The sequence below is a fragment of the Malus sylvestris genome, chromosome 15, assembly GCF_916048215.2.
Source record: "Malus sylvestris chromosome 15, drMalSylv7.2, whole genome shotgun sequence".
In the NCBI taxonomy this organism is placed as follows: domain Eukaryota; kingdom Viridiplantae; phylum Streptophyta; class Magnoliopsida; order Rosales; family Rosaceae; genus Malus; species Malus sylvestris.
Window position 1 is genome coordinate 25459530 of NC_062274.1, and position 28000 is coordinate 25487529.

The window sequence follows — 28000 nt, forward strand, 5'->3', positions numbered from 1 at the left end:
AAATCAAACGAACAAAAAATTCATAAATTGAGTCATACCTTGGTTGGAGAATTCAAAACTTCAAAATCACCATTTATCAATAAAAAAAACTTATTTTTCTCTATGAGAGCTATTAGGATTTTAACCAGAATAAACGTAGGATAAACAAAAAGTAATCGTATGGTTTAATTATAGTGTTTGAGTTTATTGATAAATTTGAATTTTATTATTAATTTCATTTTGTACTTAACAGTAATTATGCAATAGGGTAAAATAGGCAATTAATATTTAAAATTTAAGTTGGGTGTAAAAAGAGATTAAATGGGTTTAAATAAAATTTCCCTAAATATATTGTCATTTCGTTGTAAAACTTATTAGTGTTTATTGTGTCGTTATTGTATCAACGTAGTACAGTGGATATATGATAAATATTGTTGTAACTGAAAAAAAATAATCATTTATACAAAAAAAAAAAAAAAAATCCAAATACCATCCCGCCATTTCCCTCCGAAAAAATGCCCGTTCCCGCGCAAACCACGAGATGCTGGCAGGTTTATATCATTAATTAAAAAAGGAACTCCAAAACCCTACTCTACACCCACAGCCACTGACAGTCGCACAGACATCCACACACAATCAATGGCGGACGACGAGCAAGCGACGGTGGCCACCAGCAGGCGGCGGAGTCGAGGACCAGAGGCGTCGGCCCGTGCCGGAGCCCTCGAACGCCTCAAAGCTCTTCGCCATGGTGGCCGCCGATCTGAAGCTGGTGGGTTCCAAATCAAGATGGAGGACCGAATCTATGACACTGTCGGAGACGACGAGTACGACGCAATCGTCGCCAAACGACGGGAAGAGGTCCGAGGCTTCATCGTCGACGACAACGGCCTAGGTTACTGCGATGAGGGCGAGGAAGAAGACTGGACTCGTGCCGGTCCGTCGTCGGATGAATCGGACGGCGGCGATAGGCCCAAGAGGAAGAAAGTCGAAAAAAAGGAAAAGGAAAAGGACAAAGAGCCTCGGCCCAAAAAGCCCAGTTCGTCGCTCACTGCCGCGGCGGCGATGATGGGGAAGCAGAGGCTCTCGTCGATGTTCACGTCGTCAGTTTTCGGGAAAAATAGAGATAATGAGAGGGGGAGAGGGTTGAATTGTGATAGTATTGTGGATGATGTGATTGCGGAGTTTGCACCAGATGAGGATGACAGAGAGAAGCGGAGGAGGGGGCAATCAAACAAGATTTTGGTGCCGAATTTGAGTAATAAGAGTGAAATTGGGTTTGATAGGGGTGTTAATTTAGCAAGGAAGGTTGAATTGGATAGAGTTGTGGCAAATAGTAGTGATTCTTTGGTGGGTTCTGTGCAGATTAATGAAGGATTTGAAGAAAATGAGGGCAAGAAGGAGGTGGGTTTAGAAGGAGGTGATCCCCCAATTGAGCAAGGCCATGAATTTTCTGAGGGTGGAGGGGCAATTGAGGAGAAAAATGTGGATTTTGTTGAGGAGAAAGTGGAACCTGTGAAGAAAAAGGAAGAGGTTTTCACTTTGAATGCAAAGATTAAGGAAGATAACAAGGACCCGGCATTGAGTGCTATGGTGGGATGGAAGGCGGTGAGGACTGGAGGTGATGGGAATGTTGGTGGTGGTGTTGTGGAGGCCAATAGCGGCTCAAATAGTGAAGAGATTTCGCAATGTGATTTGGAAGAAGATGGTTCACTGCTGTTTTACATGATTGATGCTTATGAAGAGTTCTATGGTGCTAATGGGGGCAAGCTTTATCTGTTTGGGAAGGTAAATATGTAAATAGTTTGATGTAATATAAATTCTGTTTGGTTAGTTACGAATGAAAGTTTGTAATCTGTTTCATTTCTGAAGTGTAGTTCTTATCTTGCATGTTTGATCATGTTGCACTACTTCATAGTTAAGTTTTGGTGATATAGGTCAAAGCAGGAAGTACATACCAGAGTTGTTGTGTGGTTGTAGAGAACATGCAGAGATGTGTATACGCAATTCCAAAGAGTTCTGTATTTCACAGTGATGAAATCATGAAGCTTGAAAAGGATGCCGAAGAGTCGAGGATTTCATCCAGAGAATTCCGTACAAAGCTGCATGTAGGTGTTTGCTTTTCAACAGGCGTGAACATACTTACATGTAGTTCTTGTTGGATTAGCATTTAATTTTCTTTGCTGCTGTTCATGCTTTTGTTTTTCCCGTTATCAGGATATGGCTTCTGGTTTAAAGAGCGACATGGCAAAGAAGTTGTTGGATCTCAATATATCAGCTTTTAGCATGGCGCCGGTTAAGGTTTGCAGTTACAATCATAGAGATATTTCTAACTGTGAATTGATTAAAGTATAAACCAATGAAGTTTGTTGAGTCTTCACGAAGCTTTCCTGTTATTTGTTCCACTTTGTTGCTCATTCAGTGTTATGTGAACATATCACAGAGGAGCTATGCATTTGAGCGATCTGACATACCTGCAGGAGAGAATTATGTACTTAAGATCAATTATCCATTCAAGGTATAACGCTCAACCTGTAATTAAACCAGTTTATACTTTATAGAAATAAAGTACACCTTCAGTTTGCATATTAACTACGTTACTTCTTTCTAGTAAATATTTGGAGTTTCCTAGGTTTTCGTTCTTTACAGTTGCTTGCTGTGAGACAGTGATGGTTAATGACTTGATGATTTAGTATCAAATTTCATTTGATTCCGTTTTTATGAGTACCGATTGCATGTCGCAGGATCCCCCACTTCCAGCAGATCTTAAAGGAGAAACATTGCTTGCTCTTCTAGGAACACATACCAGGTACAAGATTTAGAGCAGGTCCTCAAGTTTGATGTCTGATCTATAACTCTCAAATGCTTTCTTTTGTGTTTTGTACCTGGATTTTCCTAGTGGTAAGAATGGAGCTATAGCTTATGTTACTTTAAAGCTCTTTTCTTTATTAAATAAGAGAAAACCTAACATATCATAACCTACAGCGCTTTGGAGCTTTTTCTTGTTAAAAGGAAGATAAAAGGCCCGTCTTGGTTATCAGTTTCAGGTTCAGAGTTTCGTCCAGTTTCACAACGGGTGAGATCTCCAAGTCTGGACATCCGTTATCATTTTAGCCATGATTATGAACTTCGTATTTTACTTTGCTTTCGGGTTCATCTGTAATAACTTTGGTTATTCTATCATACAGGTAAGTTGGTGCAAATTTGAGGTGGTTGTTAAATCTGCAAAAGACATACAGGTCTCAAATTGCCCAAAGAAAACTGCAGAGTCTCCCCCAGTGGTTGTTACTGCAATAAGTTTGAAAACTATTAATTTTGACGAAATTGTCTCTGCATCTGTTATCTGCTGTCACAAGGCCAAGGTTTGTCCTACAATCTTTTTAGCACTGCTTGTTTTAGTTTTGTTTTTTCTGTGACTTTTGATGCATCTTGTTAGGATGCACAATTATCTAAGCCAACTGACTAACATGAAAGGAAAATTTCTCCTCTAACCTAATGTTTATAAATTTCATCCATTTGTTCCAGTCCTACAGTCAATATAGTTGAAGTTATACAGTCATATGCTATAGCTGCTGAAATCTGTTGCTAAAGTACACTGAAATGTTCCATTATCCTTATATTGTGCCCTTTGGCTTTTCAGATTGACACTCCTGTGTTAGCATCGGAGTGGACAAAACCTGGCATGCTGAGCCATTTTACTGTTGTCCGTAAACTTGATGGAGGCATATTTCCAATGGGCTTCACTAAGGAGGCTACAGAAAAGAATTCTAAGGCTGGATCAAATGTTTTAAGCATCGAAAGCACGTGGGGTTTACTGGCATATCTAATTCTCAATCAATCCTTTTCTTCGCTCTTTATAGAATAACAACTATTCTGTTAAAAACTGTATTTTAAATTCACTGGTATTGAAACTGAACTTTGTTTTGCAGTGAAAGGGCTTTACTAAATCGTTTGATGATTGAATTACACAAGTTGGATAGTGATGTTCTTGTTGGACACAATATATCTGGGTTTGACCTGGATGTCCTTCTCCGCAGGGCTAAGGTTGGAATACTTTTGCCTTCCTTTTATGTTAAAAGTTGATTGTCTCTATCCTTGTTATGTTTATTCCAATGAGTTGTAAGCAAGATAACAAGCATAAAGTGGTGAAATCATTCTACCATTTGTGATTGATAAGGTCATCCTTTTGATAAAATATTTACATCTAGAGGCAAACTGGATGAAATATAGACTGCTGACCAGATGCAGTTTGTAATCGGTTACATGATGTTTCGGTGCAATATAACTTCTCTTTTACATAAGAAAGACTAAAAAGCTTGACATGTTTTAAAGACTTGTTTCAAGTTTCAATTCTGAATAAAAACATCATTTCTCCAAATGCAGCTTTCTATGGCTGTGTGCCATTGCAAATTTCATGACCTTCCGTCGTTTCAAATGCCTGTTTCTTGTCATGCAATTCTTCTCTTTCTGCGCATCCTGATTTTTCCAAATGCAAATGATTTGTGCCATTGTTTGTAAATTCTATGTATTATTGGTAACACTCCTTCCCAAAAATGAAAAAAAGCTAAATTTATCACAATGGTGTCATTTTTTGTGCATTTTTTGTAATTTCGTACACTTAATGAGCTACCATTTCCCATGTATATTTAAAGATGTTCAATATTTGTAGGTTTGTAAGGTGCCAAACTCCATGTGGTCCAAAATAGGCCGCCTCAAGCGTTCTGGGATGCCTAACCTTGCAAAAGGAAGCTCCATTTTTGGGTCTGGAGCAAGTCTAGGGATCTTGTCCTGCATTTCTGGTCGCCTTTTGTGTGATACATACTTGTGTTCCCGTGACTTATTAAGGGAGGTAAGTACTTGCGTTTGGGATTATATGCTCGGTATTGCTGATTAGGTTTAGGTTCTCAGCAATCAGCATCTCATGTATGCAATGTTTTGGTTTATCAGGTTAGCTATTCTTTGACACAACTTGCAAAGACTCAGCTGAATAAAGACCGAAAGGAGATCATGCCACATGATATTCCTAGAATGTTCCAGAAATCAGAATTTCTAATGGAACTGGTAGGTTCTCATGCTTACAATATAAACTCTATTTGGATTTTTAGAGTAGTTTTAACTGTTCTGTTATTTTACACTAGTTTACTAGGGCTGTCATTATAGCCTCTACCTTATGCACCACCTCTTATCATATGCATACACAGTTAGGTGAAAAGGCCGTGGTTATCTAACCCAAAATCTCTCTGATATGATTTTCTTCACACTTGTCTCCTGTTATTGAGATATATGGTCCCTGAACTTTGGTCCAATTGGAGCTTTGGTCCATGAATTAAAAATTCGTGAGTCTTGGCCTCTGAACTTCTTATAATGTGAAGCAATGGTCCCTTTGGCTAACTCAGTTAGAACTTCCATCCTCTTTTTGTCCCTTTAAAATCCTTTATTTTGGATTCAAGTTCTTAGGGAGTTTACCAGAAGGACCGCTGCTCGAAATTACAACAAGTTCAGGGACCAATAATCATGGATTTTTACCAAAGCTCCAATTGGGACAAAGTGCAGGGACCATTGCTCCAATTTTCTCCCTGTTAAAAAGCTCAATTTTCCTGTCTTCTTTGACAACAAAATCATATAGTTATTTTATTCTTAGGAGAAGATTAGTGTTATCAGAGATTTGGTATGCAAGTGAGGCAATTTAATGTTCAGTGCAACCAATAATATCAATAAGTTATGGGTAGTGTTATCCACACACCCATTTTACTTCTCACACACCCTCTCAATTTTTGGCCGTCGGATTGATGAATTGAAGATCAATGGCCAAAAATTAACAAGGGTATGGAGGAGGTAAAAATAGGTATGTGAATAGCACTTTCCTAATTATAGTGTATGTACTAGAAAACTGTGTTAGGAGAGTTCATATTGCATGTTAGTTGGTCCTTTTGTTCAGAAAATGGCTGACAATTCTGGCTGTGAAAATCTTGGATTGTTATCTACTGAGAATTCAGTGGACCAACATGCTTACCAACCAATTATGTCAGCCTCTTGCTAATAAAACCATGATTCTTGTTCACTTTTCTTGACACCTTGTAACTTTGTAGAACTAAACTAACAGTGAAAGGGGTTAAATTTCCTGCTATAACTCTGAAATTATTATTTGGTGTGTTTGCACATGAGTTATTCTAATACCTTTTTCATGTATTCAGATTGAATATGGCGAGACAGATGCATGGCTGTCTATGGAACTCATGTTTCATTTGAGCGTTCTTCCCCTTACACGTCAGCTGACAAAGATAAGCGGTAATCTGTGGGGAAAAACCCTACAAGTGAGTCCTACAATGTTTTTTTTCCAATTATGATTTCAAATTCTGATTTGGACATGGTCTAAAAGGCATAGGTGGTCTAAATCTAATCTATGCATTTTTCAGGGTGCCAGGGCACAAAGAGTAGAATATCTTTTACTGCATGCCTTCCATGCAAAGAAGTATATTGTTCCAGACAAGATTCCTCATTTGAAGGAAACAATTTCGGCAAAGCGTAAAACAGATAATGGTGTTGATGATAAAAATGTTGATGAGGTGGATGTAAATTTTGATAATGAGGCAAAGAAGGATCATGGGAAAGGCAAGAAAGGTCCTGCCTATGCAGGTGGATTGGTATTGGAGCCAAAAAGAGGGTTATATGACAAATATATATTACTTCTGGACTTCAATAGTCTTTACCCGTCTATTATTCAGGTAAGCAATATAACTTCTGGACTTCACATACTCCACCATCGCCAACATGCCTACTTTCAATTTGTTTCTTCTCCCTGATGTAAAGTGAGTGAAAATCTTGTACAGATTTTTTTTAATATTCATACCGATTCAATTTTACAGGAATACAATATCTGTTTCACAACAGTGGAAAGATCTTCAGAAGGATTGGCTCCTCGTTTACCATCTAGTAAAAAAATTGGGCTTCTACCTGAGGTATAATATCATCTTCAGTACAGAATTCTTTGTTTACTCATCCTGTACATTTTCGCTCAAACAGATTGTCTCCTGATGATATAACTATCTGTTATAACATTGTAGGCCTCATAGTTTTGTTTCCATTTTCTCGTTCTCAAGAAAGTATGTGCATGTATATAATATGCTTTTTGCACTACTTTGCAGTTGTTAAAAGATCTAGTTGAAAGGAGGAGAAATGTAAAGAAATGGATGAAGACTGCATCTGGTCTCAAGATCCAGCAACTTGACATTCAACAGCAAGCTCTAAAGCTGACTGCAAATAGGTTTGTTTCGCCCTTTTAGGCCTGTTTATTTTTTGTTGTCACATCAAATGTATTTCATATATATGATGTGAATATGGTTGGTATTGCAGTATGTATGGATGCTTGGGGTTTCCAAATTCGAGATTTTATGCAAAGCCACTGGCTGAGCTTATAACACTGCAAGTAAGAGAAATATGTGATGTTTAGTCTGCATTGTAACTACAGGGGATTGTTCACATATAATATATATAAATATTATTACTTTTACACCAAATGCTTTCATTCAGTACTGAGCAAGTCCCATAATTTTTGCACAGGGGAGAGAGATTTTGCAAAGTACCGTTGATCTTGTTCAGAACAATTTGAACCTAGAGGTTATTTCTTGTATCTCATAATAGCAGTGATTAATATAGCTTCCAATATCCACATCTGACTGAGTTATCTCAACTGACTGGTTAAGAAGGATGTGCCACTATTATTTTATCTTGCAGGTAATCTACGGTGATACTGATTCAATCATGATTTATAGTGGACTGGATGATATTGCAAAAGCAAAAGCAATTGCATTGAAAGTCATCCAAGAGGTGAGGTTCTAACCATGATAGATTGCTATCTGAATATGATATGGTCAGTAAACTTTCCATTTCAAACCCTTATGCTGTACGGAAAGTCATTCAAGAGGTGAAGTCCTAACCATGATAGAGTGCTATCTGAATATGATGTGTCAGTAAACTTTCCATTTCAAACCCTTATCCTGTATGTTTAGTGTTCTTGCTCCTAAAACTATTTTCATAACAGATTCAAATGGTGCCTCTTGATTTGTGATAAAAGTTCCATTCTTTTACAATCTCTGGAGAAGTCCAAAGATCTAGTTAAAGAGATTAAAATCCACTACATTGATTTATACATAATGTTTCTGCAGTAAATAACCTCATAGTTTCCATAACTATTTTTTAGACAATGCAAAGAGCTTTTTTTTTTTGTTTTTTCCGGAAAGGTAGACACTTCAGCTCCACCTTTGCAGTATCTGTCACAATATTATATGTATTCTAGTTCGCCTATCTATTTATACTAAGTTTATGTGCGTATGAGGGTGATTCCTCTATCTCTATGCATCTTAGGTTAACAAGAAGTATAGGTGTTTGGAAATTGATCTTGATGGGTTATACAAGAGAATGCTGCTTCTTAAGAAAAAGAAATATGCAGCTGTGAAGGTGCAATTCAAGAATGAGATGCCCTATGAGGTAATATAAAAAATGATCAAACTTCCAATTTCAGTTAAAACTTTCCTGGGAGACGATGAAAATTATATTTTTTTTGGGTGCAGGTTATTGAGCGTAAGGGTCTTGATATGGTTCGACGGGACTGGAGCTTACTTTCAAAGGAACTGGGAGATTTCTGCCTAAGTAAAATTTTATCAGGAGGGTATGCTGTGTTATAGCTCTTTTCTATTTGATATTGTCAGTTTGACTTGTGCAAAGGTTACTGATCAGTCACATTTGTGGTTCACAGGTCATGCGAGGATGTTGTTGAATCAATTCATGACGCTCTGATGAAGGTGAGGTGGTCCTTTTCATGTTTTCCATGTTGAACTCATTGTGGGTGTTTTCTTTGTTGATTTTCCCTTGGAGAAAATAGCCATTATAAATTAATTCTTCGTAGATTCATTTCCTATTATGTGGCCATATGATTAAATGACTGAATTGTTGTATTACAATTTTGAACAGGTGCAAGAGGAGATGAGAAACGGAGAAGTAGCACTTGAAAAATATGTCATCACCAAGTCATTGACTAAACCACCTGAAGCATACCCAGATGCCAAAAACCAACCACATGTTCAGGTGAGTTCAAATAGCGTATTTTCTGTTCACCATCAGTTCATCTGGTCCCATGTAATGTACTCGATGTGTTTGTTTCATTTTTCTGTTGCATTGATGCTTCTGCAAACAATCCTAGGTGGCATTAAGATTAAAGCAAAGTGGTTATTCTGCTGGCTGTTCTGCTGGCGATACAGTCCCCTATATCATTTGCTGTGAGCAGGTTTGTGACGCAGTAGAATGTGTATTATATCGAATGAATATTTAGTGAACACTGAGACCTGTTTTAACATTAAAGTGGTGATGTTAATCATGTTTAGCCTCTTGCTTTCCTTCCCATTCCTTGGACAGGGGACTAGTATAAGTAATTCAACGGGGATTGCTCAACGTGCTCGACATCCGGATGAATTAAAACGAGAAGATGGAAAATGGATGGTTGACATTGATTACTACTTGTCCCAGCAGGTTCTTTATCCAACTTATTTGCTCCATGTATTGTCATTTAGGTGGTACATTCTGCTGTTTGATTGATGACTTAATTCCGTTGTGCAGATTCATCCTGTGGTATCACGTCTTTGTGCTTCGATTCAGGGTACCAGCCCCGGACGCTTGGCTGATTGTTTAGGACTTGACTCTTCTAAGGTAAAAATCATTCCTCCTAGGCATTTTCTGGAGCTGATTGATAGGATTCCTCCCTCTAATGTGTTTTTGAAATTGGAAATTTTAGTTCAAAGGTAACTCAAGTGAAGCTGTCAGAGATGATCCTTCCAGCTTGTCCCTTCTTCTTGATGATGCAGAGAGGTAACCTTATCTGGTTTCTCAAATCTTTCGTAGTGTCCACTGGTTCCTAAACTCTAATATATTTTAAATTGGAATGAACACGATGAAAGATTTCTCTGGAAATGATAGATGTATTCATGTGATGTATTGCAGATTTTGCAGTTGTGAGCCTTTGATCTTGGCATGTCCTAGCTGCTCCAATACTTTTAGTTGTCCAACTATCTTGAATTCCATTTCTAAGTCAATTACCGAAAAGCAAAGTAAGTCACAAGCTGAGGAATCTACCAGCGATTTTTGGCATACACTACGCTGTTCAAAATGCCCGGGGGAAGGAGACATGGGCAGACTGTCTCCTGTAATGATAGCCAACCAGGTATATAGACTAACTCGTCCCTTTTTTCACAGTGCCACTATAATTATCCGTCAAGGCAACTGTTAATCTGGAGAGATTTGGGGTCTGAAAAAGTGCTTATGGTTTTCAATACCAAATTGTCGTCAAGCATCTAATGAACATACTCCTTCCGATACTGTATTTGTCTTTCAGGTGAAAAGGCAAGCAGACAGTTTTGTTTCAATGTACTACAGGGGCTTTATGACGGTAAATTTTTCTCTTGCAGATTATTTTGGGGAACCATACGGGTGCAATGATTTTATTTTATTTTTGTTGCTGTAATTCAAACTAAATCTCAATCTCCTGACTTTACTTTCAGTGTGACGACGAATCTTGCCAATACAACACACGAAGTCTCAACCTCCGGCTTGTTGGCGATGCTGAGAGAGGAACGGTTTGTCCGGACTATCCTCGCTGCAACGGACGTCTTGTAAGAAAGGTTTGTATAAAGAACTCGTTGAAAAGAAAAAGAAAAACGCTTTCTTGTACTATTTTCGTGTAGCTAACGATTTTGGGTGTTAACGCGCCTTCACCAGTACACGGAAGCAGATCTGTACAAGCAGCTCTCCTTTTTCTGCCACATCTTGGATACAGAACGCTGCATAGAAAAGGTGATCAACTTTTCTTAACCAGGACATCAACTCTTGGTGTGAGCTTGTATTTTTAGGCAAGTAATTGCTAATCTTTTGCTGCAATTGGATTTGCAGATGGAGGCTAGCACTAGACTGCCGGTAGAGATGGAGTTGGCCAAAGTTCGGCCAATCGCGGATTTGGCTGCTTCAACAGTTAAAAGGATTCGGGACCGTTGTGCCTACGGATGGATACAGCTGCAAGATCTTTGTGTTACGGTTTAAATCTTTTAAAGTTTTGCAGACCGCAGGGTTAAAGTTGATTTGATGAGCAACCTACAAAACTCTTTTAGTCATTCATGTGTATTTTTATAGGTTGCTCATCAGCAATGTTGATATTGCAATTACTATGCAGCAATGTGTTTTAAGCAAATCTCTCGGAAAGTTTCATAGGTTGATTGTAAATTGAGTATTTATACTTTGTACTAGTATAATCATGGCTGTTGGTGCTTCCCTGCTTTACAATTTCTTCATCGGCTTGAAAGAAATACGTTGCAAATACTCATTGCCAATCTTTTATACACCATTTCTACTTAATTACAATACGAATTTGTCGAGTTGATATAGCTTTTCGTAATCTCTATATCATTTTTTAACCAAGAGCTAATCTTGTCTAATCTTTCTCTATTTTCACCAAATAAATAAATAAATAAATAAATAAACAAAATCTCAACGTCATTCAATATGTAATTGTTTATTGTGATTGAATAAATCAAAGCAGAACAAGTGATAGTAACAAAGATGGTGTAGAATCAAGTGGCAATAACAAAAATAGTGCAAAATCAAGTGACACAGGACGAAGGGGGTCACCAACACCCACAAGTCAAGCAAAGCAGAGGAGCTACAAACATTGGACGATTTTCAGATCTGAAAAATTCCAGCGGGGCAACCGCCAAATAGCAAGGGGCCGGCGGCTATGGCAATTTCAGGTTAGGGTTTCTAGGAGGGAAAGGGGAGAGAGCGTTTCTCATATTTAATGGCAACGGTTTGGTTTGGGGAAGAAAATGTTATATTCATCCGCATAACCACGAAAACTAACTATATCTATAACCGCAAATTAACCATCGGGTATTATCCATAACCATACCCACAGAATAACTGATTCCCCATCGGTTAACAGTTATATCTATCTTTGTCAATAAAAAAAAAATATATTCATTCAATTGACGCATGATAATTTAGTAAATATTAATTGCGTCATTAAATATTTAATGTATAAAATGATTTAAGAATAGATCTTGTGAATCATAAAAATTAAAGCTAAATGTTGATAATCCATAAGTACCCTTGAATTCTCATAGATTTTGATTCATATTAAAACTTTTTAACTTTTCCACAAAATGCAACTTACACAATCAATTTTTGTATTCTTAAGGTAATGGATTCGGTGAATAATAAATATATATATATATATATATATTTTAATACTTTAATATTATATATAATACATATTATTTGGTTTGGATTTGGTTATGGATATGAACTGAAGACCCCTATAACCATATCTAAAATCATAACCGAATAATAATCACGGTTTTTCTCCATACCTAAAATATACCCGAATTTTAATACCCAAATCCAATCCATTCTAGCGGTTATCCACAGTTATCATGTTTAACTGTTAGAATTGCCATCCCTATATTTTAGAGTCGCCCAAAGTCCGGAGTATCTTCTACTCAATGGCACCATAGAATTTTTGCAGCTTTGCTGCCACAGTGATGGAGATGGGAAAAAACAGTTCAAGTCCGTTCCAATCATGTGGCTCAGTGCGAACAGCAATTTTCCTTCTTCAAAATTTTTTATTCCAAAATCTTATTAAAAATGAATGATGCATCGCATTGTCGAAAAACAACATGCAGGTAAGGAAGCAACAATTATTCCATTAACAAGTAAAATAGTAAATTACCGTTCCACAACTGAGCTAAATTATGTATTCCGACAATGTTGTACATGCTTTTGACCAGTTAAGGGAACTACTTCAATCGTCACTTGCGCTTAAAAACGTATACCACTTCATGTATACCTTTTGCTAACACAAACTCACTGCAACTCCCCAACAGGTGCTTCGTTGAGCCACAAGAAATGAATGAAGTCGTACAATTCCGCACTCACACTAACCTGCTCAGCGTAAAAATAGTTACAGTTAAAAGTGCAGTCACTGAAAAATGAGAATAATTTCAAAAAAGATGCATCAGTATCAGTTGATTCAGTTCATTCATACCTTGTACGGCGTTGGGTTTAGTCTCCTCATGTGGTCGGGACGCATTTTCTTGAGTTGTGTAATGCAGCGCTCCCTAATGTCCTTCAATGGTGGCAGATCTTCTCTTACTCCACCTTCAATGAACAGAAATCCGGGGTTAGACATTACATTCACCAATATTACGAAAACAAAAAAGGGACGGTAGTGTGCTCAAAATTATATGTTCGGATGACGTTCTATTTCCAAATGTTATCAAATATCCTGAAAGTCTACCTGGGCTGCCAGGCCAGAAACATTTCATAAGTTCTTCAACGCGCTGTGGCACCACATATGCTCTCTTTGATTCATTAAAAGGGTGACGACATAGAATTCTTTCTCCCACCTGCATGTTGAAATATAATTATGAGACATTTCTGATTTATCATTCTAGTGATCATCACATGGAGTGAACTCTTTACTTGTATAGAATCCAAAGAAGCAAGCAAAAGATATACACTCAAATTATAAGCCTTAGGGATACGAAGAATTAAATACGTCTCATTAGATGTTCTGAAATATTACTCTCTTCCATTTATATCTGTGTGTGTTTCACTTCGGATTAGGGACTTTGAGCCACCGACGCTCCTATTTGTGGGTGTGGAACTCACATAAGTGCAGAGTTAAGCTTCATCATTTAGTTTTTTACGCTTTGTTTGTCTACCTCTTGGGAAAATAAATTAATAAATCCTGCCCATCTTGACAACTATCATGTAACATTATGAGTTTCATGCACTCCATTATTATTCCAACAATAAAAGAGACACCACAATTTCAGTACATCACTTTGCTTTCCGAGTCTCTGATGTAACTAAAATCCATAGATTGACATGATAATAAAAATATACTCCTAGCCAGTGTTCAAAAAGCCTCGCCTAGGCGCTAGGCAGTTGGCCACCGCCACGACTAATCCCTAGGCGTTTAAAAAATAAGAAAGAGCGCCTAGGCAGCCAGCCTGGACTTGCCTAGGCACCCGTGTAGACTGCCTAGGTCCTGAAAATAGGTAACTTCCATTTTGAATTTTATTTTTCAATAAATTGTATGAGACTTGTTGGATATTTGGATGAACACGAATTATATGCTTGTTCCCAATGTTTTTAATGTATCCTAGTACATTATAATTTATATGTCATTCTATTTGGAATATTATGAATTTAAGTATCCCTATACAATTATGCATTTTTGTAATTATAAGTAGAAATTTATTTATGTTATTAATAAATTTAATTAAAATTTTAAAAAAGACGTCTAGACGCTAGTCCCCTACATGCTGTCAACTAGCGCCTCGCACCTTTTAGAACCTTGCTCCTAGCTTGCAAGCTCTTTGGAATAGCTAACCCAAATTATGAAAAATATTTCCGTTTGCACTCTGATATATGAATGATAAGGATAACATTTACTAAACAATTTGAGAATATATGTGGTGTAATGGATGCATAGACCAAGTTGACAAGGTACCTTTGGAGGTGGTTCATTTTCCCCTGTCATTATATCTACCAGGGGATAACCTTCTTTCCCATACAGTCTGTAACTCCGCTTTTTACGAGGAATGGAGACCTAAAATGAGGATTGAAAAAAATTAGAATCTAAACGAGAGTGGTACAGGAAATTTGTTAGAAGTATGATCAAACCTTCGTAACATCTTCAGAAAGTTTTATTCGAGGCTGATTATTTATCTCAACAAGCTTGAAAACGCACCCTAAAGCAGCTTGAGCATAGCAAGTAACTACATAGGTTCCAATTCCAAATGAGTCAACCTCATGACCCTACAAAAGAAATAGATTAATCTAATTAAGAAATTAGGTTCCAACAAAATGTATTTAGTCCTATGGTTCTAAATCGCTGTATTAAAAGATAAACAACTTAAGGGTAGACATATCAACACTAAATAAAACCAGCACTCAAATGCCTCTGTACAGTTCTTAAGCCACATCATAATTTATTTAAAGCCCCATAACTTCAGAATCATTACCTGTTTGTTTAAAGCATCCAAAGTTTCCTCGTTCAGATCATTACTAGCTGTAATATTGGTCTTTCCAAACCAAGGTACTCCAAATTCTTTCTCAATGGTGCAGAAAATCTTCCGAGCCTTGCATGACAAATATGCTAGGTCACCTGAATCCAACCTAATTCCGGCTGCTTTGTACCTGGACATAGCATCATCGAACTCATCAAGAGAGCTACAAATGTACTTCGTTGAATGCCTAAAGATACCAAACTAATTAAGTCAAGGGTCGTGAAGCTGCCTGCACATTGCACAAATTAATATGGATGTCGCAATGGTAAAAAAAAATTCCAAAGACAAGGTTAATGTAATAGTTCCTAGAGTAGAGGCAACTTTCTGGAGAAATTTTTCAGTGTGGCATATTTTATTTAAAAAGTAACCTGCAAAACGGCGACCTTTTTTATGAAGCAACATCTACATAAGTCTGCAACAGTGGTGTAAACCGGCCTATGTCTTTCGCTCACTTCTAAAAGGGAACCTTTATTCAATAAAGCAACCAAAACACCCCCCCCCCCCAAAAAAAAAAAAAAAACAGAGGCTTCATGATTAAGAGGTCAAATGCCTACAACCTTAAAGTTTGAGCACTAATATTGGCTTCAACCCCTTAAAACGAAATGCATTACCATACGAACTGCTTTTGAGCCTACATTATAAACCATAGTCATCATTATCAACCTTATTGGTGTTGCCATAGTTTTGCCATTTGAAACCAATAGAGGATACCTAGTTTTGTAAATCCATTCCAGATTGCACAATACTAAAATCATCAAGTGGATAAAAATGATTAAAAATGGTGCACGAAATTTTTTTGAACATACCCTAAATCATTGAGTGCTAAAGCAACGGCACAATAGTTAGGGATTCCACTCCTCATAACCTGGTAAATAAATGAAAGGTATGTTGCTAAAGAATCACTTTATATAAAGAGACAATAAAGTATAAGTGGGCCGAAACCACATCATTAAACATTACGAAGTAAGCTGCATAATGTTTACTTACATCATATGTGTCTACAAGAGCTAGAAAGTTACTAGGGAATGCCAATGCATATGATGTGAATGCTGCTAGCTCACTTTGATTGGTCTCGCCAAAAGTTCCATTTAATGATTTTGACCACTGCAAAGAACACGGGTAAGCGTTGTCAAGGTCTGAGTGAACTGATCTTAGATCCTATTATGATATCAAAACAAAAATTCGAGATTAAATGTGTAAAACAGCTGATGAAGGCAGAAGGGGATATGAATATGCAAAACTTTGTGAAAGTACGACAGATTGCGTACACCCACTGACACATATTTGATGAAACTGAAAGGGTTTAGTAGTCCAACTAAAGTTCAATGGCTATGAACATATACGCCATCATGCACAAATTATTATAACTTAAGTAGAATGGAAAGAACACACAATTAAGAAGCATAGAAATAAAAAAAAAGCATATGAATTTTATCTGAAGAACAAAATCAAACACCTGAATCTTGCTTAACCAAGTCTGAACCAGGCCAACAAAATCCTCACAAGTACTCTGGCCATCACTGCTATGAAGTGATTTATCAATAATCTCGTCAGGGCTCTGTAAATGATTAAATAAATTAGAAACAGTAGCTTCACATGCAAGGGGACGCAAATCATGATGAACACAATATAATGCCCATAGCATTTAGTGTTTCAATGTCATGGAACAAGAATAGACACTAAACTCAATCCCTTATCATGTTTGTAATTTACGAAGGATTCATGAGATATCACGTTTGTAATTTCCCTTATCAGATGAAAATCAATAACATTACGGCCGTGAAATTTTATCTCAGAATTAATGAATAAACAGTATAGCTTTAGCGTTCAACTAACGTCATGCTAAATACAAGAAATGGGTCTCAAACATTGAAAAACCTACCTTATAATATAAATATAGTGGTATTTTAATAGGTAATAGACTTACTAGTTTCTAGTTTACCTCTGATGATATAATTGTAGATATGAACTAAAATGTTTTCTACAACCTATTAGGGGTTATGCAGAATAGATCCCAAGTCTTTATGCAATTGAAGTTGTACTTTCTAAATTCCCAAAAAGGATGAAAGAGTTGCGTACCATAAATGAGCTGACAAAAGCATGAGAATGGGTTCCACGAAGTGGTATCCCGAATAACTTCCCAGCTGCAACATTACTGCCAAATATAACATAGAGATAAAAACAAGTTATTCCAGATCTTTACTCGGAACGACAAAAGGCTGCTGATTTTAAGTCAAATGAAATGAGATTCTTCCAGTTGTCCAATATCAGAAATGTGTGAATATGATTATATGACATATATAGAGAAGTAAAATGCTTTAGAAAACGCAAAACATAATCCAAAAGTATTGTTAAAAAAACAAAAATCACAATACTAATATGCCGCAGCTGAGTTTTCAATAGGCATTACCTTGTTGCATGAAATCCTCCCAGGTAACAGTACCTTGATGCCCCTATTCCCCCATCAGGTCCCTATATACCAAAACGAAGACATTTTTTTACTAAGATAATCCGACCACAGAACTTGGGAAAAACAAATCCAAAATGTGAAAAACCTGAACTTGTCACAGCCCAAGCATGTTCCAGATACCTGAGCCCGTCGAAGCCCAAACTCAAGTAGGTTCTTTGATTCTCCAGCAACAAAACGATGCCTTGCAGCATTCGTAGCAACTAAAGATGCATAATTAACAAGATTCAAAAACGGAGTTTCGAGCAATTGAACCACCTGCAACAATAAAACAAACGTAAAACAAAACACACAGCAAAACGACTAGAAGAACTGGCAACAACAACAATTAACCACAACAGTTTAAAGAAAGCCGAAAACAAAACTAGATTAACGGTTCTCACCGCAATTGGCCCTTCAACTCGAATCAGGGGAACCTTTGGAAAAACAACTGTACCCTCAGGAACGGCATACACTTTAACTTCTGAACAATCAACTCCTCTAAGATAGTCATAGAATCCATCCTACAGTTCACCATTGCAATTCGATTATTCGAGCTTTTGATACACATGCAAATCACAATTTCAAACTACAGAATGCAGTAAAATTTACAGTGAAAGTTTCACAAGTGATTTACCTCGCACGAAGAAGACAATGATTCGCGGACGAAGCCGATATCATCCTCAGTCAATTTGAAATTGGCAATGAATCTGATGCATTCTTCCAAACCGGCAAAGATTGTGTATTCGCCGCCGAAGGGGTTCTTCCGGAAATACAAATCAAACCTGTAACGGAAATAAATGTAAAGCTCTGTTTGGTTGCCGGGAAAGTTTAGAATTTTCCCGGGAAACAAACGGAGTGGGAAAGCAGAGAGAGAGAGAGAGAAGACTGACACAGCTTGTTCGTTGTGCTTGCCGGCTTTCCAGTAAGCGTAGGCCATGGTGAACTGGTAGAGATCCGTGAGCAGGGGGGTGACCATTGGATTGGTGGGGGGCGCAATGACCCGACCCGAATCAATCGGGCCGTTCGAATTCGCTTCCATTAGTATATTGGTTAGTTCTTGCTTCTGCTTCTGGTAAGATATATATGTATGTATATATGTCTACAGAGAGAAGCTAGAGAGAGGAGAGAGAGACCGCTATAAACGAGGAAGAAGGCGTTTTCTCGTACAATTCATCGAAACGCAGGAGACAGAGGAGAGACAGAGAGACAAGGGGTGTGTAGCTGACTTGTCGCTGGTTTTGTTAAACAGCTTCATAGACGAACCATATATACCTGGGAGGGGTAATGATGGTATAATATTTTTATTTTTTATTAAATAACTATACTTATTAGTTTTTATTAACACAAAATCTTACGTGATGAAATTTATTAATATGATATAAAATTAAATTTCATTAACTAGCATGAAAAAAATTATGTTATACAAGGTAGTTTAGTAATCAAGTTAGTTTTAATTTCGATTCCAGAAAACTAGTAAACAAGTTATATGAAATCAATATCATTTTTACTCCGATTCCAGCTAGTATAGTCAATAACTTTAACATGAATATAATTTTGTTTCATTTTCAATCCAATTCCTCCTCAATCAGATTCCTCTTCAATTCAATTCCCTTCAATCTGATTACGGATTAGTAAACGTGCCCTTAGATTTTATGATCATCAGAACCCACAATCATGGTTTTGATGGGGAATAAGGACATGCACTTGAAAAGATGACAGATGCTGAGAGTCTTCAGGGACACAGAATTCAAGGGGCTTCGGTTCCGACTGCCTGCGCTTTCACGAAGACTACGCCATCAAACCCCAGAAATTATCGACCGAAAGCAAACCTATAATAAATAATTTTCTAACGCAAGTAACCTTTTACTGTAATAATAAAAAAGAATTGAGCTCTTTACGACGTGAAATCAAATTTTGTTAGTGATTAAATTAATATTTAATATAATAAAATTTATCGTTTGATAAAAAAAATAAAAATAAAAATTCATGACTGACTTCGCTCCATCACTCAATCTCTAGGACAAAAAATCCATTAAATGTTTTGTTCTGTTTTATGGGCCTTTTTTGTTGTTTTTCGTCCTTATAATTAATAAAAATTCATTAAATGTTCTTGGTTAAAATGTTGTTTTGTGAGTGGCTTTTCGATAGAACGTTTTTATTTATTGTTATTTATTTTATATATATTTGTATAGATGAAGTCATAGAACTCTTAGGGTTCGGTGTGCTAAATGACTGGATCTCAGGGATATAATTGGATTGGCAATGACTTGTAAGACAGTACTTGTAACCCATGTATAAAAATATTTTAGATAACTTACTCTATTGTGGACTCATAATCCATCATGTTCATCATGTCTATCTCATATTTGACATAACAAACAACGGACTAGACTCAAATTCATTTTAATTGATCACAACCTGTTTCATCTGGCCCACCTAACAAGGCCTCATAGTTTTGAAATTCTCAAATAATCAGATTTCAAAAATATTGAATCTAGTATGAGTTTATGAAATTCCAAAATTACGATTCCTAAATCGGAAATGATATGTATTTCTTAAACTTTTTGGATTGAAATTGGAAACGTGTATTTGACCGAAAGTCAAGCCTTCGAGAATGGTTCAAATATAAAATTTTCAAATCACCTCAATTTTTGTTACGTTTCTAGAAAAGGCACTTACAAATATAAATGATTTCTCAAAAAACATTTCCAAGAGAAACTTGTGTAAGACTAGCCATCTCCATTTTTACGAAAGTAAAATGCTTTGATCTCCCTGTAAATTTGTTATATATAATTTCTTGATTATCAAGTAGTGTAGGGAAAATCTACTGCAGACAGTGTGTAATCGCCTAGTGATTCACATACTATCTCATTTTAAAATTGGTACAATTGTTCTAGTTCAGTATATTACGATATAATTGAGTTGGTATTAATTAAATAAGGAATTAACTTGGTTCTTTAATGATTGGGAATAAGTTCCTCTTGAATGCATTTTGTAGCCGATTCCTTGAAATTTTGCGCTTATGATTATAACTGTTTATATGGTAATCGCTTTGTAAAGATCATATTTGAAGAAAATTAATTAAATGTGAGATCGTTTGGTATTCCAATTGTAAAAAGAGAATGACAGATTTGGTAAAATAATTATGAACCGTCTATTTATTTTCTACAATTGATTGACAAACCAACCTTAGTTTTAATTGATTCTTTTTTGTAAACATAATATTTACATAGTGATTTATAATATGAACGATTCCTATCATAAACCTATAAATCGGTCACTAAGTGAATTGAGGAGGAACTCCTCAATCTTGAATAGCCAAGCCTTTCTCTAAATAATACTAGTGACAAAGTACTATTGTCTATAGATTTCTGCCATCCTTCCCTTCCATTTCTTAGGAACGCTGACAGACATAAATATTGTTATGTTTATCCCAAACAGTATAATACATAAATACGCAAGTGGTGGATTGCTGTAGTGCATAGAGTCTTCTTCTTCAATCTACTACGGGTTCAAACAGCCCCCTCTCTCTTTAGTATAAATTAGTATAAAATATTGCTTTTAATAATGATAAAAAAAAATATATATATATATATAGATGTGTTTGTTTTTTGTTTTTCCTAGCTAGTAACATAATAAATAGATTGGTTGGTTTCAATGAATCTGCTCCAGATTAACAAGTCAAGATAAGAATCTACTTAATGCCCTTAAATAGTTTTATTTCTTCCTTTTCTTTTTCCACCTCCTGAGAATAATTCCCATAGTCCAGCTGAGTTGAATCTTTAGACCAGAAAAAGGAGAAACAAAATGAAGATGAACTTGGTGAAAGTAATACCCTTGACTACCTTCAGCATTGAACTTTCCTTCGAAGTTGAAGACAAAACACAACGTACAAATTGGGTGGCAGCCTGTAGTAATACCTATTTATATGTGTCGTGTTCATGTCAACTCATTCGTCGATAACATGCAAGTTAGTACAAAAATAATAGCAATATAATGCAATAACTTACACACTATTCATAAAAAATGAATAAAAGCTATCAACTTGTTAATATAATATTATATTCGTGTTGATTTCGAGTCTTGTTAACGTGTTGCATCCGAAACTTAGTTCTTAAAACTTTCTTGACCCTTGACTTGTATGAAATTTTTTCAGTCACCTGTGGAGAAATCCAAGTCAATTGTTGGAAATTCCAGTTTTCTTGTTCAACGTTTATTCCATCCCATTTGCTGGTAAACAGACCAAGAAAGAAAAATATAAGAAATATGGAAAGAGTTGTTCATTTCAAGCTAAAACCTGAAATTTCTCAGTGATCCACAGGTTTTAGCAAATTTTTTAACAATCGATAAAAAAAAAAAAATCGGTAATTTGTAACACCTCTACTCAGAAAGCTCGAAGATCCTGAGATCTCTACAGAAATCAAATATTATAAAGTAATGCCAAAGCAATGAAACAAAACACTACAAAGCTTGATGTTATGAACACGAATTTCATATAGTTCATATATAATGAACAGAGGGCGTGTAATCTTAGACATGACAGATGATTTATAATGTGACGAGGAGCATAATTTCCAAATAAAAGGAACCATAGAAAGAAGGGATAGATAGAGTTTACATGTGTCTCATCCCCACCTTACTATTTCTACCAATTACGTATCAAAAGCCTTGCCAAAAGCATTGAAGAGAAAACTCTTACGAATCACAGGTCTGCTATGAGGCATACGCATAATTCGAGCATGCAACTGAGGCTCTGAGAAATTTTGGAGAATTACATAAGCTGTTACAAGTTGTGGCTACACCAAATCCAAAATGTGTTAGGGTAGCCGAGCTTAACATGCATCACCTGTGCCTTCTTTCAGTTTTGATGGCATCGTTCGAGACCCTTCTTCCTGTGCGCATAGTAAATGCAAATTACATAGTGAAGGTACGGTGCACATAACCATGTGGAGAACGGATAAAACATCATATTGATCAAATGTACTTACTTATCAATGTGAAAGTATTGTTCTATAGTATTCAGGAGACCGCCTTCCTGCCTGTCCCTTCCTATGATGCGTGCATCAAACGTACCCTTCAGATCTGATACTCGTGCGTTAAAGGGAAGTGAATCAGTGGCTGTGCCTCCCAATTCAAAATTTTCAAACAAACAAAATACATGTTAGACCAACACTAGGATCCTGTGTGCATACTGTTCGAGTTATTTGAAAGGGCAACTGTAGGATCATCGACCCACCTGAAAGATTCATCTCCGAACGATTTACATTAATTTGTTGGTGCTGCAAAAGGTCCTCCCTGCAGATTTCCTTCATATGGAAAATAATGTAAAAAGGTTAATATCGTTGGCTTAGTTCGGTATGCATTATTTACACAGCGATAATTTACCTGAGATGAGGCTGGCAGTTGAAAGGGTCTCAAGTGAGCCTTAATTGACGGTTCCAACCCAAACGACGTTTCTGAATTAACTACATTTGACATGTCTGGTACATATGACTCGTTTGCAGCGGTGCATTGGTTGGATAAATTGAACAAATTTGTCATGTCCAAATGCAGAGGCCTAATTTCCTCACCAAGCCCCATTCTCATTTGCGAGAGCTGTACAGGTTGCAGCGTTCCAGGTAGGCACAAAGAATGTAGACTCATACCATTTCTCATTGATAACATCTGAAGTAAAAATCACAAAGTAAATCAATCAAAACCAAGTTCTTGATTTTCATCAGTGCTAGGCAAGTTTCAACCAGAACCATAAGATTCTTCAAACAGTGCACAAACCGCAGTCACTGTTGCAAAGCTAAAAGCTGACCTATTTCATTCAACATTAGGGCTCCTCATCGGGTTCAAGGCTGACAAAAGCTAACCATAGAAGAATAAAAGATCTTAAATGTTATCTGAGAACAGACTTATCATAAGAGTGAGACTGCTAAAACTTTGATTTTAGTCTGACCACGTCATTGAATCACATCTACCAATTGTTATCTCGTAGAGGGTCAAATTCAATTATTCCTCGCCAAAATTAATAGGGAAACATTTTGGAAAGCAGAGCAGCAAGAAGTTGTGCGACAACCTGACTCTCTTTGGCTCTTTGCTCCAGTATAGGATCCTCCTTATCCCCCTAGGTGCATGCACATGGTTGAATCATGCAAATCATATTTGAGTTTTCCTATCTCTTTCTCAATTTCATGATAAAACCAGCAACAAAGGTCTTACCTTGGCATTTCATTGAATGGGGAATGCAATGTGTGGACTCAACATAAGGGATACTAGAATTAACATGAGACACGAGACAACTATGAAGAGCACTTGAAGCTTCACCGGAAACTAAGAGCAAGAACGAAAGCTAATACCTGAACTTGAAGCTGAAGCTGCTTGAGGTACTCAATGGCTTCATCAAGCATAGAAGCTTTGTCCGTCTGCCCACATTAACAAGATGAACAGTCAACCCAATAATCAAAACGACTCACACACAAGAGAACAAAAATCAAGCATCTTGGTGTGTCTAGCTTGCCTTGTTAGAATTTGGGATGAGATTTTGCAATGCCTTCATTTTCTCGTTGATCCTACTCCTCCTCCTCTGCCCAAACAAACGGAATGGCATCAAAAATCACCAAAGAACACGATTTTGTCACGGAAAAAAACAAAACAGATACCAGAAATTTGCATATTAATTCAAGTAAGAGGCTTTCAGATTATAAACCAACCTTTTCAGACAAATTATGAACTTCTGCAGCTCTGCTTCTCTTTGAAGAACTCCGTCCCCCACCTGACTTCGCTTCCACAAACGCTTCAAGACCCTCCTAAATTTACAATTCCTCAACATATTATTCAACTTAAAAGATTCACATTAACTCACGCTAAGACCATCTCCAACCCTGGGCTAAAAGCCAAATTACCCCCCCAAACACTCTCCAACCATGCTAAAATTTTAGGCTAAATGCCAAATGCTATTTCTGGGCCAAATAGCCCAGCTTTTCCCCGGACTAAATGCGAAATGTTTATCGGAATTTAAATTTTTTTAGATTAAAATGTTCATAAAATTAATTTACAATAATCTACATATTTATTTAAAAAAAAAATTGATTTAAGAAAAAAATTTAGGCTAATTTCATTCTTTAATAATTCCGGACTAAAATTTTAGGGTAGAAAGGTTGGAGCAGAAAACATGTTTCTGGGCTAAAAGCTAAATTTTCCGGGCTAAAAAATTTGGCTTTTAGTCCAAAGGTTGGAGATGGTCTAACAAAAGAAAAAAATGGGAAATTAAAAATATCCAAAATCTTTTTTTTTTATCTTCTTAATTACAGCTTACTGTTTCAGTCAAAACACCGTCCTTTTCCTTTCCTTCATTTTCTTACCAACCAAACGGACCACAAAGAAAATAGTATCAACTCTAAGGGATCAAAAACTTCAACTAACCAAGTAAGGCATGAAATGAAAGTCCATTAATTTTAAATACTCTTATTTTCTTGCACTTTCCCTACATTTTCTCAGCAACCAAACACACCTTACTAAAAATATATATTAAAAAATCAGAACTTTACAAAATTCCAACTCTCAGAAGAGCAAAGTACCTCGCTTTCACAGTCATACTCGTCGGCCTCGTTCTCACTCGCCCCCAACGAAGACGACGACACATTGGGATTACCGGCGGACACAAACGCGGCGGAAGAATCAATGGCCGTGATCTCGTCCCCGAAGAAACCAGAGTGGCACGGATGCTCGAGATTACCAGGCAGAAGAGCACCAACGGACGGCGAGGGCGAAAACAAAAACTGCGGGGCCTTCCCGGGCTGGGCCACAACGGAGGCCAAAGAACTAGACGAGCGCACCAAAATCTGCTGCAGAAAAAGCGACATGTCGTCGGGGGCCGAATGCGGCTGAGCAGCTTGAGAAGAAGAAGAAGAACAAGTGGCATTTTTGTAATACCGATCATATTCGTAAGGGTCCCCCATTGCTGCAAATTTTGCTCTGTGTTTTTTGTGTTGTTTTGGATTTAAGCTTTTGTGGGGTTGAAATTTTTTATGATATTACTTTGTTGCGTCTGGGAGCGTGGCGGAGTGGGCGGGTTTACGTTTGTCTGCAGATTAAACTAAACTTAATTAAACTAAATTAAATTAAAATTTAAGAAAAACTAATAAAAAAGATTTGAAAATTTTGAAATTTAATAAAAAAACAAAAATATGTTGTAAGTAAACAGTATCAAGAATGATTTTTCAAAGTAAAAATATCATTTTTCATTAAAGTAAATAGAACAGAAGTTCTTTGTTAAAACTTTCTAAAATTTAATTAAAATAAACAGTACATGAGTGCTTTGTTAAAACTTTCTAAAATTTAATTAAGGGAGATAAGTGAAGAGAAGTCGCACTCACTGTTGCACGTGAGGGGCACCGACTGACGGAGTACTCGTAGTAGTGGTAGTGTAAGTACTGTTTCTGCAATTAAATTAAACCTGTTGCATAGCTTTCTGAGTATTCTGACTCTTTCCCTCCGTAATCCGTATACAGTTTATGAAATAAATTATAATAATTAATTGGTAGTCTCTTTGCGTGTTCTTCGTTTCAGTTGTAGGAAACCATAAAAATGGAACCAAATTTTTGTAAGTTTAACTGTAAACATGGGAGGTAGGTGTATTTACATATCGAGATTGTCTCAGTCTAGGACTAAATGATCCAAATTTGATGGTTAATCACTTCAACGCATAAGTTACACCAGAGTATACAAGAATTTTTGAACCGTAAATTCTTTTACTTAAAGATAATTCACTTGAAGAGATTGTAAATCAAGCCAAAACTTGAAATTTATAATTATTTCAGTTTTCGCTCATTATTCTTATTCATCACCTTTTTCATTTACGTTACTGAGTTCTACACCACAAAATATGTCATAGCGAAAAAAAAAAACTTCAAATTGATTATAATTCCGTTTTTCTTTCATTGCTAGGAACTTATCAATTTAATTTTCCTTGGATTCTAGCCAATGTTGTAATGTATTTGCAATTTGACAAAGTTGCCAAAGGCCTTTTAAAAAAGAGAGAAAGTAAGAAGAACTCGTTGTCAAATGTCAATGCATGTCAGGCAAAAATGGAAGTACAACCCGAAAGACAGAACACTGCAGGTCAGCAGTGTTGTGTTCTCTTGAGTAATCGCCACTCATCAAGGCTATCGTGACCTTTGAGGGTAAAGGATCGCAAGTACATGGACAAGTCTAAATTGGATTTCGACCCAAATAGAATGCTGCGAATTTCTTGAGTGCTTTTGTTCACTCCCTAAATATGCAGCTACTCGCAAAATCCACTACATTTTAAACTATCATTAATCATATTTTCAAATAACAAATCAATATTAGAAGTTGCAGAATTAGAACTAAAAACTTATAAAAGTACTAGGAGGATCCTCTCAGAATCCACTTTGTGAGGATCCTGAGAATCCTTAAATCGTATCTGTTCATCGTATATCGTACGAACAATTTTCATCTGATACTACTATTCATATTTAATTTAAAATAAAAGTATTTAAAATGATTTCTGACCGCACGATGTACGATGAACGGACACGATTTGAGGATTCCCAGGATCGTCATTCACAAAAGTAAATGTATATGGATATATGTTTCAGTTTTTCTATAAGAGTATGTCTCACTCAATGGTTTGAGTTTTGTGTAAGTTTTAATCGTGGTAAACATTCATTATTTCTGTATGCAAGATTTAACATGTTGATGCACAAAATCGGAGGTCTTGGAATAACGTAAATCCGACCGTGAATCTGCAAGTAATGTAAATAACACAAGATATATCGTGGTTCACCCCAAAGTTTGGGCTACGTCCACATTGATTGTATTGTATTTCTCTGAGAAGTGAGGGAGAGAGAGAGCTCTGAGAGTGAGAGCGTTGGGAGGGTGAAGAGCCTTAGGAATTGGCCTCCCCTAATTGTGAGGGTGAGGGGTCCTTTTATAGAATAAGGACTCTTCACTTATTACATATTTGCCCCTTCCTTTATCACATAATTACAATTAAGTCCCTCAAGTATTTGTACGAGGTCTAAATACGAGGCCCTAAATATGCTATAAACAGTAGTCCCCCAAATCTTCAATCAAGAGAGTCTTTTGGCTGGAGACTTGAAATTCAGTCCATATGTGGGCCGAAGTAACTAGATGTTGCCTTGAACTGATGCTTGATATGAGGCGGTGCTCAATCAGAAATGATGTTTCAACTAGAAGTAGCACATACTGCTCGGCTGCTCGGCTCGTGGCTTATGTTACCTTGGTTGGCTCGGCTTGTGGCGTTGGAAGTGAGGGAGTCCCTTTTATAGAATAAGGGCTCGCTCTTTAATACATAAATGATGGGCTAGAGTCGATGCTCGTAGCGAGGCGGTTGCTCAGCTAGCGGCGTTGCTTTCTAATGAAGGTGAGGGAGTCCCTTTTATAAAATAAGGTCTCGCTCCTCAATACATAAATGATGGGCTAGAGTCCC

The 28000-nt window shown here is 36.7% G+C and overlaps 3 protein-coding genes across 4 annotated transcripts; 1 reads left to right on the forward strand and 2 right to left on the reverse strand.

Annotated features, from left to right (window-relative positions):
• Positions 1-540: 540 nt before the first annotated feature.
• Positions 541-11301, forward strand: LOC126604128 (DNA polymerase alpha catalytic subunit-like). Its single transcript, XM_050271244.1, has 31 exons — positions 541-1764; positions 1914-2084; positions 2194-2277; positions 2420-2494; positions 2721-2785; positions 2962-3052; positions 3165-3338; positions 3617-3780; positions 3906-4020; positions 4646-4825; positions 4924-5037; positions 6171-6290; positions 6393-6701; positions 6843-6935; positions 7122-7240; positions 7330-7402; positions 7537-7593; positions 7711-7803; positions 8341-8463; positions 8547-8644; positions 8732-8777; positions 8947-9060; positions 9176-9259; positions 9388-9501; positions 9589-9678; positions 9764-9837; positions 9970-10189; positions 10361-10414; positions 10527-10646; positions 10744-10818; positions 10915-11301. Exons 1-31 carry the CDS (start codon positions 619-621, stop codon positions 11059-11061), a joined length of 4602 nt encoding a protein of 1533 aa, XP_050127201.1. The 5' UTR covers positions 541-618; the 3' UTR covers positions 11062-11301.
• Positions 11302-12615: 1314 nt separating this feature from the next.
• Positions 12616-18789, reverse strand: LOC126604133 (nicotinate phosphoribosyltransferase 2-like). Its single transcript, XM_050271249.1, has 15 exons — positions 18429-18789; positions 18173-18320; positions 17940-18059; positions 17680-17814; positions 17500-17561; positions 17169-17244; positions 16546-16647; positions 16077-16193; positions 15896-15954; positions 15045-15219; positions 14704-14838; positions 14531-14629; positions 13310-13418; positions 13058-13170; positions 12616-12954 (listed from the first exon to the last, which is right to left on the reverse strand). Exons 1-15 carry the CDS (start codon positions 18575-18577, stop codon positions 12877-12879), a joined length of 1677 nt encoding a protein of 558 aa, XP_050127206.1. The 5' UTR covers positions 18578-18789; the 3' UTR covers positions 12616-12876.
• Positions 18790-22012: 3223 nt separating this feature from the next.
• Positions 22013-25573, reverse strand: LOC126601572 (transcription factor SPATULA-like). 2 transcript variants are annotated; one of them, XM_050268300.1, is made up of 8 exons: positions 25104-25573; positions 24237-24332; positions 24044-24109; positions 23883-23948; positions 22924-23202; positions 22775-22844; positions 22527-22620; positions 22013-22430 (listed from the first exon to the last, which is right to left on the reverse strand). In XM_050268300.1, exons 1-8 carry the CDS (start codon positions 25482-25484, stop codon positions 22397-22399), a joined length of 1086 nt encoding a protein of 361 aa, XP_050124257.1. In that variant the 5' UTR covers positions 25485-25573; the 3' UTR covers positions 22013-22396. The 2 variants fall into 2 exon arrangements, with proteins under 2 accessions (XP_050124257.1, XP_050124256.1); XM_050268299.1 differs by having other exon boundaries at positions 22527-22656.
• Positions 25574-28000: the final 2427 nt, after the last annotated feature.